Source organism: Equus caballus, chromosome 21 (genome assembly GCF_041296265.1).
Source record: "Equus caballus isolate H_3958 breed thoroughbred chromosome 21, TB-T2T, whole genome shotgun sequence".
NCBI lineage: Eukaryota > Metazoa > Chordata > Mammalia > Perissodactyla > Equidae > Equus > Equus caballus.
The window spans coordinates 38,680,696-38,693,472 of NC_091704.1; the positions used below are offsets into that span (position 1 = coordinate 38,680,696).

At 41.1% G+C, this 12,777-nt stretch overlaps 1 protein-coding gene across 4 annotated transcripts in view; it reads right to left on the reverse strand.

Annotated features, from left to right (window-relative positions):
* Window positions 1-9,589: 9,589 nt before the first annotated feature.
* Window positions 9,590-12,777, reverse strand: part of GHR (growth hormone receptor) — a 245,033-nt gene continuing 241,845 nt past the window's right edge. For all 4 annotated transcript variants that reach the window (XM_001498656.7, XM_023625698.2, XM_070246321.1 and 1 more), the window contains exon 10: window positions 9,590-12,585. In XM_001498656.7, the coding sequence (XP_001498706.5) occupies window positions 11,614-12,585 (972 nt within the window). In that variant the 3' untranslated portion in view covers window positions 9,590-11,613. The remainder of the gene's footprint in view (window positions 12,586-12,777) is intronic.

Genomic DNA, 12,777 nt, shown 5'->3' on the forward strand with positions numbered 1-12,777 from the left:
CTGAAAGCTGATGGGGATTCCTTTGTAGGTTATTTTCTTCTGCCTTGCTGCCCTTAGTATTCTTTCTTTGTCATTCAGTTTTGCCAGTTTTAGTACTATGAACCTTGCAGTAGGTCTTTTTACATTGACATATTTAGGAGATCTGGTAGCCTCTTCCACATGGATTTCCTTCCCTAGGTTCAGGAAGTTCTCTGCTATTCTTTCTTTGAACAAGCTTTCTATTCCATTCTCCTTCTCTTCTTGAGTACCTATAATTCTTATTTTGCATTTCCTAATTGAGTTGGATATTTCTCTGAGACTTTCTTCATTTCTTTTTAGTCTTCGTTCTCTCTCTTCCTCTGTCTGGAGAATTTCAACATGTCTGTCTTCGATTATGCTGATACGCTCCTCCATGGTGTCTGCTTGAGCATTCAGGGAATCCGTATTTTGCTTTATTTCTTCCACTGTGTCTTTCATCTCTAATATTTCTGCTTGATTCTTCTTTATAGCTTCAATCTCTTTTGTGAAATACCTCCTGAACTTGTGGAATTTTTTCTCTACATTCGCTTTTACCTTGTTGAATTTTTTGATTTTTAGCTGTTTTGAATCCTTTGCCATTTAGATCACATATTTCTGCATCCTCAGGACTGATTTCTGGGTACTTGGCATTTTCTTTCTGGTATGGAGATCTAATATAGTGTTTGATGTTGCTAGAGGCTCTGTTTTTTCTCATCCTGGCATTATTAGGTTGCAGTTACCACCTGTCACCGCTGGGCAGGGGTCAAGAGCCCCATATTCTGAGCCCTCTGCCTTCAGCCAAAATCCCAGGGGCTGGAGCTGTGCTGAGCAGGTGAGGGGAGGAGTGCTTTCTCCTGCGTGCTCTTGGGGATTTCTCACTCTGCTCTCCCTCTGTTCTCCTGGGGTGTTGGCTTGATGAGGTCACCCCCAGTGAGAACTTTTGCCTTGGTAGAGGGCTTCCCTGTAGGCTGCAAGGGCCCTAGGGAGTCCTTGAAGTTCCTGCAAATGACCATTCCCTCCCCCACTCCTTCCCTCTCAAAGGCCTCCTGCAGTCCTGATTGCAGTCTTTAGGGGATGGAGTGACGATTTCTCTTACCCTGTTCCACCTCTGAGGGGGGCTCCAACCTCTCTGTCCTCTGTCATATGGCTGCGTGGATATCTCCGATGTTTTTTGTGTTGAGTTTGGATGTCCTCTGTTGGAGTAGGGATTTTTTTTTCATTGTATATTGGAGGGGGAAGATTTCTGAGAGACCTCACTCCACCTTGATGCTGATGTCACTACTTAGTAGATAGTTTTGTTTGATGTCAACCCAACCCACTTTCTCTGAAAATTTCAGCATCCCTGTTTATGGTATGTGAGCGTCCACTCCTTCCCCCTTTACCCCACACAGATAACACCACATGGATGAACATGGAAACCTGACCCAAACTCTGCAAATTCAAATTTCCCTCCTGATATTTGAAATCAGACATCATCAATTATTCTCTTGGAGTGGTTGTAAATGAAGGGATATCAACTGGGGAATTGTGTGGAGGCTGCCGCTTTCTTCTAATTGCACTGGGGAACAGAAAATCAAGTTTGCAGAGGGAGTGGGAATGAAGAGCAGGTGAGAGAGAAAGAGAGAGAGTGAGAAAGAGAGAGAGAGAGCACTGAGGCTGAAACCAAACAGTGAAGTGAAATTTCTTCCAGAATTTGACAACTTTCCAATTTCTATTTTCAATTCATCATAAGGCTCTTCATTCTTGTTCTTGGATTTCTGTGAGAAACCACTGTGACTTTATAGATAAATTCTCCTTTTTTCTTAAGCCAGCCTTTGGTTTCTGTTACTTGCAACCAAGAGTTTTAACTAAAACAAGGCACCAATGAGGCAAGATTAGAGGGAAGGAAGTACAGTTGTTCCCACTTATCCACGGGGGATATGTTCCAAGACCTCCAGTGGATGCCTGAAGCAACAGATAGCACCAAACCCTGTATACACTATATTTTTTCCTAACTTATGGGACGGTCACATATACAGCATGGATACGCTAGACAAAGGGATGATTCACATCCCTGGTGGGACCAACCCAGATGGCATGAGATTTCATCATGCTACTCAGAATGGCAGGCAATTTAAAACCTATGAATTGTGTATTTCTGGAATTTTCTATTTAATATTTTCAGACCACAGTTGTGCCCAGGTAACTGAAACCACAGAAAGGAAATCGTGGATTAGGGGGTCCTACTGTAAAAGATATATGAAGGGATCAAGTAATGATCTGTGGTGTCAGGAATCCAGAAAACAGTCTTAAGACTAAAATGTGTCTTAGGAAATTGTTCTTTGTCCTTTCCCTGTTCCACATCACTTCACATTATTCCTTAGCCTGGATGGGCTGAGTAAGGACATAACAGATGCCAATTTTGGGGGTTCAGTGGTCTGGACTATGTCAGCCTATTCCTTTTATACTTTATCCCAAAGTATAAAACTAGTTATTGCGCCTTGGACTGTGAGCACTATAAATACTTGATGGGATTCTTTGGATTTTGGAGACAATGCATATTTACATTTGAGTGTGCTGCTCTGAAATGTTTATTTAGTAACCTGCAAGGCTGCAGATTTAAGTGGGCCAAGAGTGAGAAAAGGCACTTCAGCAAGACCAGGATGTAATACAAGCAGCTCTGCCCATTGGGAGTTATGACACAGCAGATTCAACAATACTTAAAGTTTCCGTGGGAAATGGGAATGCTGTATGGAGTTTCCAAATAGTGTCAATAAGAGACTCAGAGTGCAGACTCCTAGGCTTTTTGAGCAAGCCATATCCTCTTCTGCCAATAACTATGTTTTTTTTTTTGAGGAAGATTAGCCCTGAGCTAACATCTGCTGCCAATCCTCCTCTTTTTGCTGAGGAAGACTGGCCCTGAGCTAACATCCGTACCCATCTTCCTCTACTTTATATGTGGGACACCTACTACAGCATGGCTTGTCAAGTGGTGCCATGTCTGCACCTGGGATCCCAACTGGTGAATCTCTGGCGGCCAAAGCAGAACGTGTGAACTGAACCACTGAGCCACCCCGCCGGCCCCTTCTAATAACTATTTGGGAAACAGTTCCTGGTTTGATACTGAACTCTGGCAGAGTCTGAATACCTGGCCATGGGACATCAAGTGACTATGCAACTAAGTTGCCAATCATGAACTATGTGTTAACTAGCCTATCACACCACAAGGTTGGGAGTGTGCAGCTGCAATCCATCATCAAGTGGAAGGGGCAGAAGAGATTGGGTTCAAGTAGGCGTTGAATACACAAGTAATTTGCATGAATGGAGTTCAGACTTCTACAACAGCTTCTCTTCCTGCATTACTTCCTCTCCCTCAATCTACATGTATAGTCTTGTGGGCAGTTATAACCAGTTCACTAAGGAGGGAACAATTTAAGTCTGGTGTAAATGATTTTGCGTCATCTGCTGGCACCAACCGTGACATTTACAGTCACAATCTAGAGTGTCCTAGAAGACAAGAGTGAAGGAAAACGCCCTTCCAATGGGTAGAAATGTGAGCAGTACATTTGGTTGTCCTTCCCGCCCTTCCCCCCACCCCCACCTAACAAAATCTTCCTGAAATGCTCCAGGCCGATTATTCCCCTCTTCATGCTCTTGTAATGTCATATGTGTACCACTAAGACTAACTTATCACTGTCTCATGGCTGTCTACCTGTTTGACCCTGTTTCAAGGGTCATCTTGAGGGCAAAGTCTATGTCATACTCATAACTTCTTCATCTAGAAAATCCTTGGTACACAGTTGGTGCTCAGTAACTATTTTTAAAACCTCTTTGTGGTGTTGGCTCCTAGATGACTCTCTGTGAGTGTTTGTCCCTGGGATCAGGGAGGCATGACAGGCAGTGTTATACTGTAGTGGGATGACTGGCTTTGGAGACTGAGGGAGAATCCTGCCTCTGCCTTCACTGGCGCTGTGATGTTTTACACATTGAGGAACCTCCTGAAGCTCAGTGTCTTTCCCTTTCAACCATGACGGAGGATAATACTGACCTTGTACTGTCTCTCCGATTATATGGGATGCGGGTGGGAGTATGAGACAAACCAACCTTTATGGAAGTGGGGTAAGGTTTTTCTAATGGAGTGAGATAATCACACTTCAGTAGTTGGCAGAAGGATGGGTTCTCAGAGAGAAAAGAGGGCCTCAGAAAGGGAGGTGGGGAAGGCAAGGACTTGGGGGTGTCCATGAGAAGAACATCTGTTAAGGGTTTGCTTTTCTCATGTGTGTTCACGTACTCCCATAAGTAAAATTGAAATTTCCCTGGTAATGTTGTAATTCTCTCTAGTTAATCACCTTTTTTTAAAAAAAAATTAATATCATACTTTATATAACCTGGTATATCCAAAATATTATGATCTCAACATGTAATCAAGATAAAAACTTATTAATGAGATATTTCATGTTTTTGTTACTTTTTTTCTACTCAGTTTTAGAAATCTGGTGTGTATTTTACACTCACAAGACATATGTGGCTGGTGGCTACCATATTGAACAGAATACCTCTGGATTATTTATCTACAACCCTCATTCAACAAGAGGGGAAAGTGAGGCCCAGAGATGGGCAGTGACTGGCTCCGGGGAATGCAAGCTGTTGGCTTTATCCCACATCACCCTGCTGTGTAAGGTATCCAACATTCCCCATTGTCTGCAGTGTGGCTCCCAGACCAGCTTCCCTCCCTGGCCTCCCAGAGGAGGTGTTGCCCACACGTGGATCAGGCTTGAGGTGGTCCATACCCTCTCTTATTTTACCTACTGGCCTGTGATCATCTTCTGAGGGAGCATCAGCTGGAAGCGTTGGGTTCACAGGCATGGAGGGAATGCTTGGGGTCTGCCCCTTCTCTTAAAACCTCCACATTGGGTGCCTGGAATGGAACTATGAATCACAACCTTTCTGTACAGCATGCTTTGGTGGTGTTTTGTGAATAAGGGGAGCAGAGACTATCAAGAAGTTTGACTTACCCCAGTTCACTGCATCACTAGTTCAAGGAGGTCCATGATCCAATTCTGTTCAGTGCCCAGCAGCAAACTTGGAGCACCGGGGAGAGGCACAAGATGAAATCATCATGGCCATATGCAAGACTCAGAGGCAGACATTTGGCAATCTCTGTTCTTCCTAGATATTACTCTAGATGGTTATCCCTGAAGGTATGGCAGGATGAAGCTGTGTTATGTAAAGATTAGCAAAACTGAATGTGAACTGTCTGTCTGGATTAGCAAGCCTCAGTAGGTGGCTGACTTTTGTTATCATTATGTACATACAATCTGGACACAATTATTATTTGGAAGTAGGATAGCGCGGAGTTTAGAGCATGGGCTCTGGAGCTAGAGTGCTTGTGTTTGTATCCTGGCTCTACTATTCATTAATTTTGTGACTTTGGTCAAGTTAATTAAACCCTCTGTGCCTCAGTTTCAACATCAGTAAACTGGAGATAATAGAACTTACCTCGTGGGATTGTTGTGAAGATAAAATAAGTTCATGTATGCAAAGTGCTTAGAACAGTGTCTGGCACGTGATAAGTGCTTAATAAATGTGAGCTAGAAATGCTATCTATTCATTATCAACAATGTCATCCATTAGATGGAACTGTAAGGTTGTGTAGACTCAGTGGTGTGCTGTAGTAGTTTGTACAGTGTCCCGAGAGCTGATTGTGCAATCCCTTCCCAACTTCGTGTTCATGATGAAACACTGATAGCTTAAAATCAGCCCCATTGGGAGTATTTACACCATGGAAATTGGCAAATGCTACAAATCTGGAATCCCCACCCCCAAGAGAAGTGGTTGTTCAGCATTTACTAGCACATCATTTATTAAATTTATGAGAAAAAGAACCTTTTATCTTTAGTGGGTGATTCTTTGGATCCATGGATATTATAAAACAATCTTCCATTTTTTCCACACTGGGAATAGGATCAGAAGCTTTTCCCCCATCAAGTAATATTATAGCCTAGATTGTTTTTAGAATACTGAATTAGTCAGAAGGTCTGTGTTTTAGCCCTGGCTCCATCACTTACTAGTTAATTAAATCTGGGAAAATCTCTTAAGTTTTCTGAGTCTTGGTTTTTTCTCCTGTAAAATGTTAAAAGTGATGTCTGACTTACCTACAACACAGATTTGTTATGTTTAAAAAATACATATGAAAGTGCTTTATACAATCAGAATCCTATGCAAAATCATTTTTATCCTATGGTACCATCTAAAGGAAAGCTAACCATAAAAATCTTTCTACTTTGGCTTTTTGACTGCGCTACTATTGGGAAAGCCCAAGTGCTTACAATTTCCTGACAAATTATCTCTTCTTTACAGAAACTGCTGGCAACATCTCTTAATGCCCACAGAGCAATCATGTAGAAATTCTTTTTAAAAACAAATCAATAGAAAATTGTTTTTCTATATATTCCCACAAAGACTGCTTCCTGGGACTACTGGGCAAAAATCTATTATGTTTGAAGTTCTGCCTGAATGACATTTTTGTTTTTTCTTTAACTCAATAGACAGCAGTAAGGAGTGAATTATTTTTGTTCAGGTAAAAACAGAGGCATATTATCCTGTAGCTTCACAGTAAAATATGCTCCTCTTCGTGAAGCGTGATATAAGCATTTCTCCATGTTGTAAGCCTCAGGTTTCAGGGAAAACTAGGTGTCCTGAGTGAGACTGAGAATTTGCTAATGTTGGTAAGTCCCACGTGTTAATCATTCTCCTCCAGTCTTCTGGCTGAAGTGGGGGGAAGATTCAAAGGGTGTTTCAGCAAGGAGATAGAAAGTCACTGCCTCAGAGAAGACAGTGTAGGCTCTAAGACCTCCAGGCCCCTAGAAAAATGTCACTCCACATATGAGAAAAGTAACGTACCTGAGTTGAGATGAGAAGGATCTGTGGTTATTAATCATACAGCTGCTCTGTCTTTTATTTTCTAGGAAGTTTTATTAAGTTTAATGGCATCACATGAAGATGCTTTGTTCCGATTCACATTCATCTGAAATTTATTATAACTTTATTTGTGTTAGACATGCTAGTTACTCTTCTTAGAGCTGCTTTTCCCAAGTGTTAGTACATATAATAATGGGTACTCTTTTACCATTAGATTTTTCATTGTTGAATAAATTAGGAAATAATGTGTTAAATTTAAATAGATTATTTTTTCCACTGTAGGAGCTTTAAAATGTCAATATGCACTCTGGCTCTCCCAGAGGGAAGTATAGCATGACGTGTTTTCCAAATTTATTTGACTACAGAATGGCTCATTTAAGAACATTTCAGGGAAGAGGTATGCCCCAGAATACATGTTGGTAAGCTCATCCTAGGCAGTTATTGAGTGAGCTAACAACCAGAGTGTTATAAACACTATTAAAAGTGGTTCAGAGGAGGGAATGATCGCTTAAGGCTGGAGGGAATCAGGGGGGCTTAATGAAGGAGGCATTTGAGCTGGGCCACAAACGATGGGGGGAATTTGAATAGGCAGGATTGTGAGTGGGAGCTTTTCAGGTGAAGGAAGAAGCATGAACAAAGACATAGAGATGGGAAAGCACAAACTGTTCAAGGAGTGGCAAGTGTCTCTTGCTACACCTGCAAGGAGATCTTCTTAGGTTGAAGTAAATATTCCCCAGATGACCACAGACCACCCTTGGCCCCAGTCTACTCAGGAGAATGTAGGACAGGAAGGATGTAGGACAGGGCACCATCAGGCTTTCTGCTCTTAGTCATAGTCATGGCAACAATCCATGCTGCAGTGTACACAGATGTTTATACAACTGCCCAGTATTTTCTTTCTCCTCCTTCCCCAAGTGACAGCTCAGGCACAAAGGAAGGAGATTTGTACTGGGCAGGTAAAGGAGTCCGCCCAGGTTTAGAAGCCCTATGCCCCACCGGAGCCAAGAGCTCTTGCTACGACTCCCTAGGCATAGCTTCCAGTGTCCCCATATAATTCCATGCTTAATTATAAGAATTGCCATACTCAAGTCCAAAGTATGTTTTATCTCCAAGTATTTAGAGTTTCTCACCATCCAGATGTAATTTACCAGTGAGAGATCACTTTAAGCAAGAACAATTTTGCCTATGTAATATAATCGACATACTACTCTTACTAGATTTCCAAAGGAAGAGCTTGAATATTAACGAAAGGTCAAATTCTTAGTCAGAAGCTGTGCCCTTTATACACAGCTCTTAAATATCAAGCTAGCAAAGGAGATTGGGCAAATTATATGGGATGTTGGATTCCAGACGAAAGACTTCGGATTTAAGTGACTTCTAGCTTTTCCCCCTATTTCTTACCCTAAACAGGGAACATGAAAATACACTTAGTATTTTGTTGTAAAACTATGTAAATATCACAATGCATGAATAGATTTCAGTGTTAGTATGTTTTAGTAGAACCACTGAGAAGTTTAACCATAGGAAGACATGTGTAGCCATCTCCAACATGACATTTATCTTTCGAAATAGACAGAATTGTGCTCTTTCAATCCATGGAAGTAAGCAGGCTTTCCTTCCCCTTCACTCCTGAGACTTTGAAGCACCCCACATGAATGATAAGCCTGGAATATCATAAGGCTGAGTCTGGTATTGCGTCTGTAAAAAATAAGTATCTGGTGCTTAAAACAATGACCTTTTGTTTTGTAAATGTTAAGGCAGTGTATGTTCCAATGTCTTAGTGACAAAAGAGACGTGACTTTCCAAACCATATTTCCAAATAAGGGAGTAGGAAACCCTGAGGCTTCACCCATGGTTCTTTCAGGTAATGGCTGCTCAAAGGGCAGAAGGCAGCAGGTGGAGAAACGTTTGATCTGTATTGAATGTAAACCCTTAGTATTATGAAAAGTTGGGGCAGTTTGCATTCAACTTGCTGCAGCAGTAAATCATTGTTCAGTGGGTTTCTTGATGCCATCGCAGACTCCCACCTCTCAGGATCCAGCACCTGCATAAGAGCCTGTGATTTAGTAGCTATCCCACCTGGAGCCACCTATGGAGGAATTTATGCTTTATCGCTTTACTGCTCGCTCAGGCTCCTACATAACCTCCCTAACTGGCCTCCATCCCAGGCTTGACTTATTATCTTCTTCTCAAGATGACAAGTAGCTAGTCTGACAATCTGGCTTGTGCTGTGTGAATGGTAGAGGAAGAGCTGTTTTTCCTTCTTCCAGGCAACATGCTTAAGCTAGAAATGTAGCTTAAACAAAATGTTCAAGCACCACTCTTCCTGCCTGCCCCCTACTCCCTCCGTCTCCCTGGCCCCAACACACACACACAAGCAAGCTATGATGCCTCCAATAAAACATGGCTCTAAGGGCCTCTGCCCATGGGGAGCTGCAGCTGAGGAGAACACACAGTCCAGGCAAGCCAGCAGGATATTTCTGAGCGGGGCTCCTGTTTCCTCAAGAAAGAGAGGTAGGGAGCTGCCTTCTCTGCTGATTCCAGCACATAACACAAATCTCCACACCCATTGCCAATGTGTTTAAACTAACTGTGCTTAGCTCCCCTTACAATGAGAAGGACTCACAGTAGGCAGTCTGGTTTAGGATGTTTTGCATGTGGGTGTTCGACAACAGAAGCATACCATCACAAATCCAAGAAAATAAATTTATTAAACTTTGAAGGAAAAAAATCCACAGACATAAAGAAAGTTAAATATAAACTGCAGGACACAACTAGTCATACTAGTGAATAATGGCTTGTGTGGCCAGCAAAGTACCAAAATGACATTCGGAGACTGATTGAGGTATTTAGCTATTTTTGGCTATAGAAATGTTGTCAGCCTATTGTGAAATAGTAAGAGAGTTTTCCCAAACACACAGTTTTAAGTTGAATTAGGTTCTACATTGATGAAATTGTATATGAAACTAAATTATGTAGCTCTTAGAGAAAACCATAGCAGCAAGGTAGCAGAAAATCTACTAAACATCTATTACAAAGTAACATGTTGAACTTTCAACACCCAATTCTAGCTTTTCACTGTCCTTCCTGCAAGAAAGAGGGAATTTGAAATTACCAACCATTAAGCTTGTTTCCTAAAAAGGTCTGAGCTAAATGGCAAATACTATTTAAGTTAAAGCTAACTTTAAAGTTTTATTAACCTCTTAAAAAATACTTAAAGTGAGAGGCATTCTTCAATGAGATGAGATTCTTCTCTTTTTGACAAGTCTTTTGAGGAGCAATTCCACTGCTTACATCATTAAGGGATTGAACAGTAATTTATAAATTACTCAGGCCTCTTCTTCTGCTTTGAGGCCAATTCACTGCGAGGAGAAATAAAAAAATGATGAAACTTCTTCTACGACTTTAAATAAATCTTATAAAAGGCTTGGTGAGGAAAAAAAGTTTCTGCTATTGGTTTACGTAAATTTTGAGTTATCTGTGGGGATTTAAAATCTTGTCCCTTCTGTTTCTCATTATCATGAATAATGAGGTTGTGTCTGGCTATAGGCTGCGAAACAAAAAACCTATTTCTTGAACTTTTTATTTCATTATCTGGTTAACTTCACTTCGACCTGCTTCAACTTACAAAGTGCTTCTTGTACCTTATTCCCTTCTTAGAACTATGAAAGAAAACCAAGTTGTGTTTGAAGATACTGCTGCAGAGTTTCTAGGGCTTCTCTCTCATGATCTGCATGCACTCAGATCATGACAAACAACTCACTTCATGTGCGACTGCAACACCCAGGCATCCTGGTCAACAGGGACCAGCTATAATTTCTACTTCTCTTAGTTTGTAGCTCTCTGACGTGAACCAAAATGTGGGTAAGAAGGGGTTTTTTGTTTGGTTGTTTGGTTTTTGGTTCATGATAAGCTGACGTGTGCAAACATTTTAAAGTTTTCTAAATTAACAAGTATTTCTGTAAAAATTCAGATAAAACGAGCATGTCCCAATAATGCAGGTAACTACAATCATTTCAGAATTGTTTAAGGAGTTTTGGGAGGTACAAAAAGGGGCTTGTAAAAAACTAACTTGTTCATTTGTTTTGCTTTAGGTGCATTGACCAAGGCATCAAACCAGCTTTAGACTGTAGTTGCTACATTCTTTGGATGGGTCCACACGAACTACAGTACAGTGTGTAGTGTCATAGAAAATAGCCATGCTTGAAGTGTAAATTAGTAAAAATATCTTTATCAATTTATGCCAAAATAAATGTTTACATATCCAAACTATTTTTTGTCTTCTTACCTATAATTTTAGTTCCCAATTTAAAAAAAATTAGCCTGTGCTATGATTTGCATTCAATTTTCCTGAACTGCTAAAAGCCACCTGATTTTTCGCTTTTTCAAAAAGCATGATTTACTATACATTAAAAACGTAGCCATTCAATGCTAAGTTTCACAAAATCAACACCCACAATAACAAGACAATCACTGCCACTAAACAGTCTGTGAGACAATTCTTTAAAATATTTACAGTTCACAACAGGAATAACTATCTGATTAAGCGTTCTTATTTTTTTTTAATATCATCTTTCAATATTTCAGGAAAAGGCATTTAGAATCCACACTTCCACCCCCTTAACAAAGGGTTTAAACATTGTTTTGGTTTAAGCATTCATGCCCCAGCCAACTCTTTGCCATTAAATACGTAGCTCATGGGAAATCAAAGAAAGGCTACGGCATGATTTTGTTCAGTTGGTCTGTGCTCACGTAGCCACATGATGAGAGAAACTCTTTGTCAGGCAAGGGCAAGGCGGTAGCATTGAGTACGAGGCCCTGTGGAGACTGTACTATATGAATGGAAGTATAGTCTGGGACAGGCATCTCAGAGCTTGAAGCACGTTCTGCTGTCCCAGACCTCCCAGCAGTAGTGGTAAGGCTTTCTGTGGTGATGTAAATGTCTTCCTGGTTAAAGCTTGGCTCGACACGTGATTCAACCTCGACGTGAGGGGCCACGGGGATGCACTTTTTGGCATCTGCCTCACAGAAGTAGGCGTTGTCCATGATGAAGTTGGCTTGGCAGAGTGAGACCACTTCGGGATGCATGTCACATTGGGATATCCCTGTCTTGTTTTTTTGGCCCGGGGAAAGGACCACACTCCCTGCTGGCGTAATGTCGCTTACCTGGGCATAAAAGTCGATGTTTGCCAGTGAACTCGGATTGCTTAGTTGAGTATGGGCAGCTTGATGAGTTGACTCAGTTCCACCAATAAGAAGTGGTCTTGGTTTGTTTTCCTCTGCTAGGATAACACTGGGCTGCTGAGTAGCAGGGGTAGCATTACTAGAAGATGAGTCCTTTTGATTTTTCTGGTCAAGGCACAAAAGATCTGCTTCCCCTTTTAACCTTTGTGGCTGAGCAACCTCTGAGGTACCATCACTCATGTCGCTGGCATTGAAATCAGTCTCCAGAATGTCAGGTTCATAACAGCTGGTACGTCCAGAGTCGTCATCCTTTGCCCCAAGGATATTAAGTGATTTCTGATGGTCATTGCTTAGAAGTCTGTCTGTGTCTGATCCTTCAGTCTTTTCATCGGGGTCATCAATATCTAGCTCAATGAATTCAACCCAAGAGTCATCATTGTAAAATTCAGGTTTATAGTTGTCATGAACAGCTAAGATTGTGTTCACCTCTTCTAATTTTCCTTCCTAGGGAACAGAAAGAAAATGATCTATGAAAAGAAACTCATAATGATGAAGTCATTTAACAAAAAACCTTCAGAGACTAATTATGGTTCCAATAAGAACAATAGTAACAAAGGCATATAATAACAAAAAATACATTAGTGAAGGATTTTTAACTACATAAGACATTCTCATAATTTTAAGAGATGTAATATT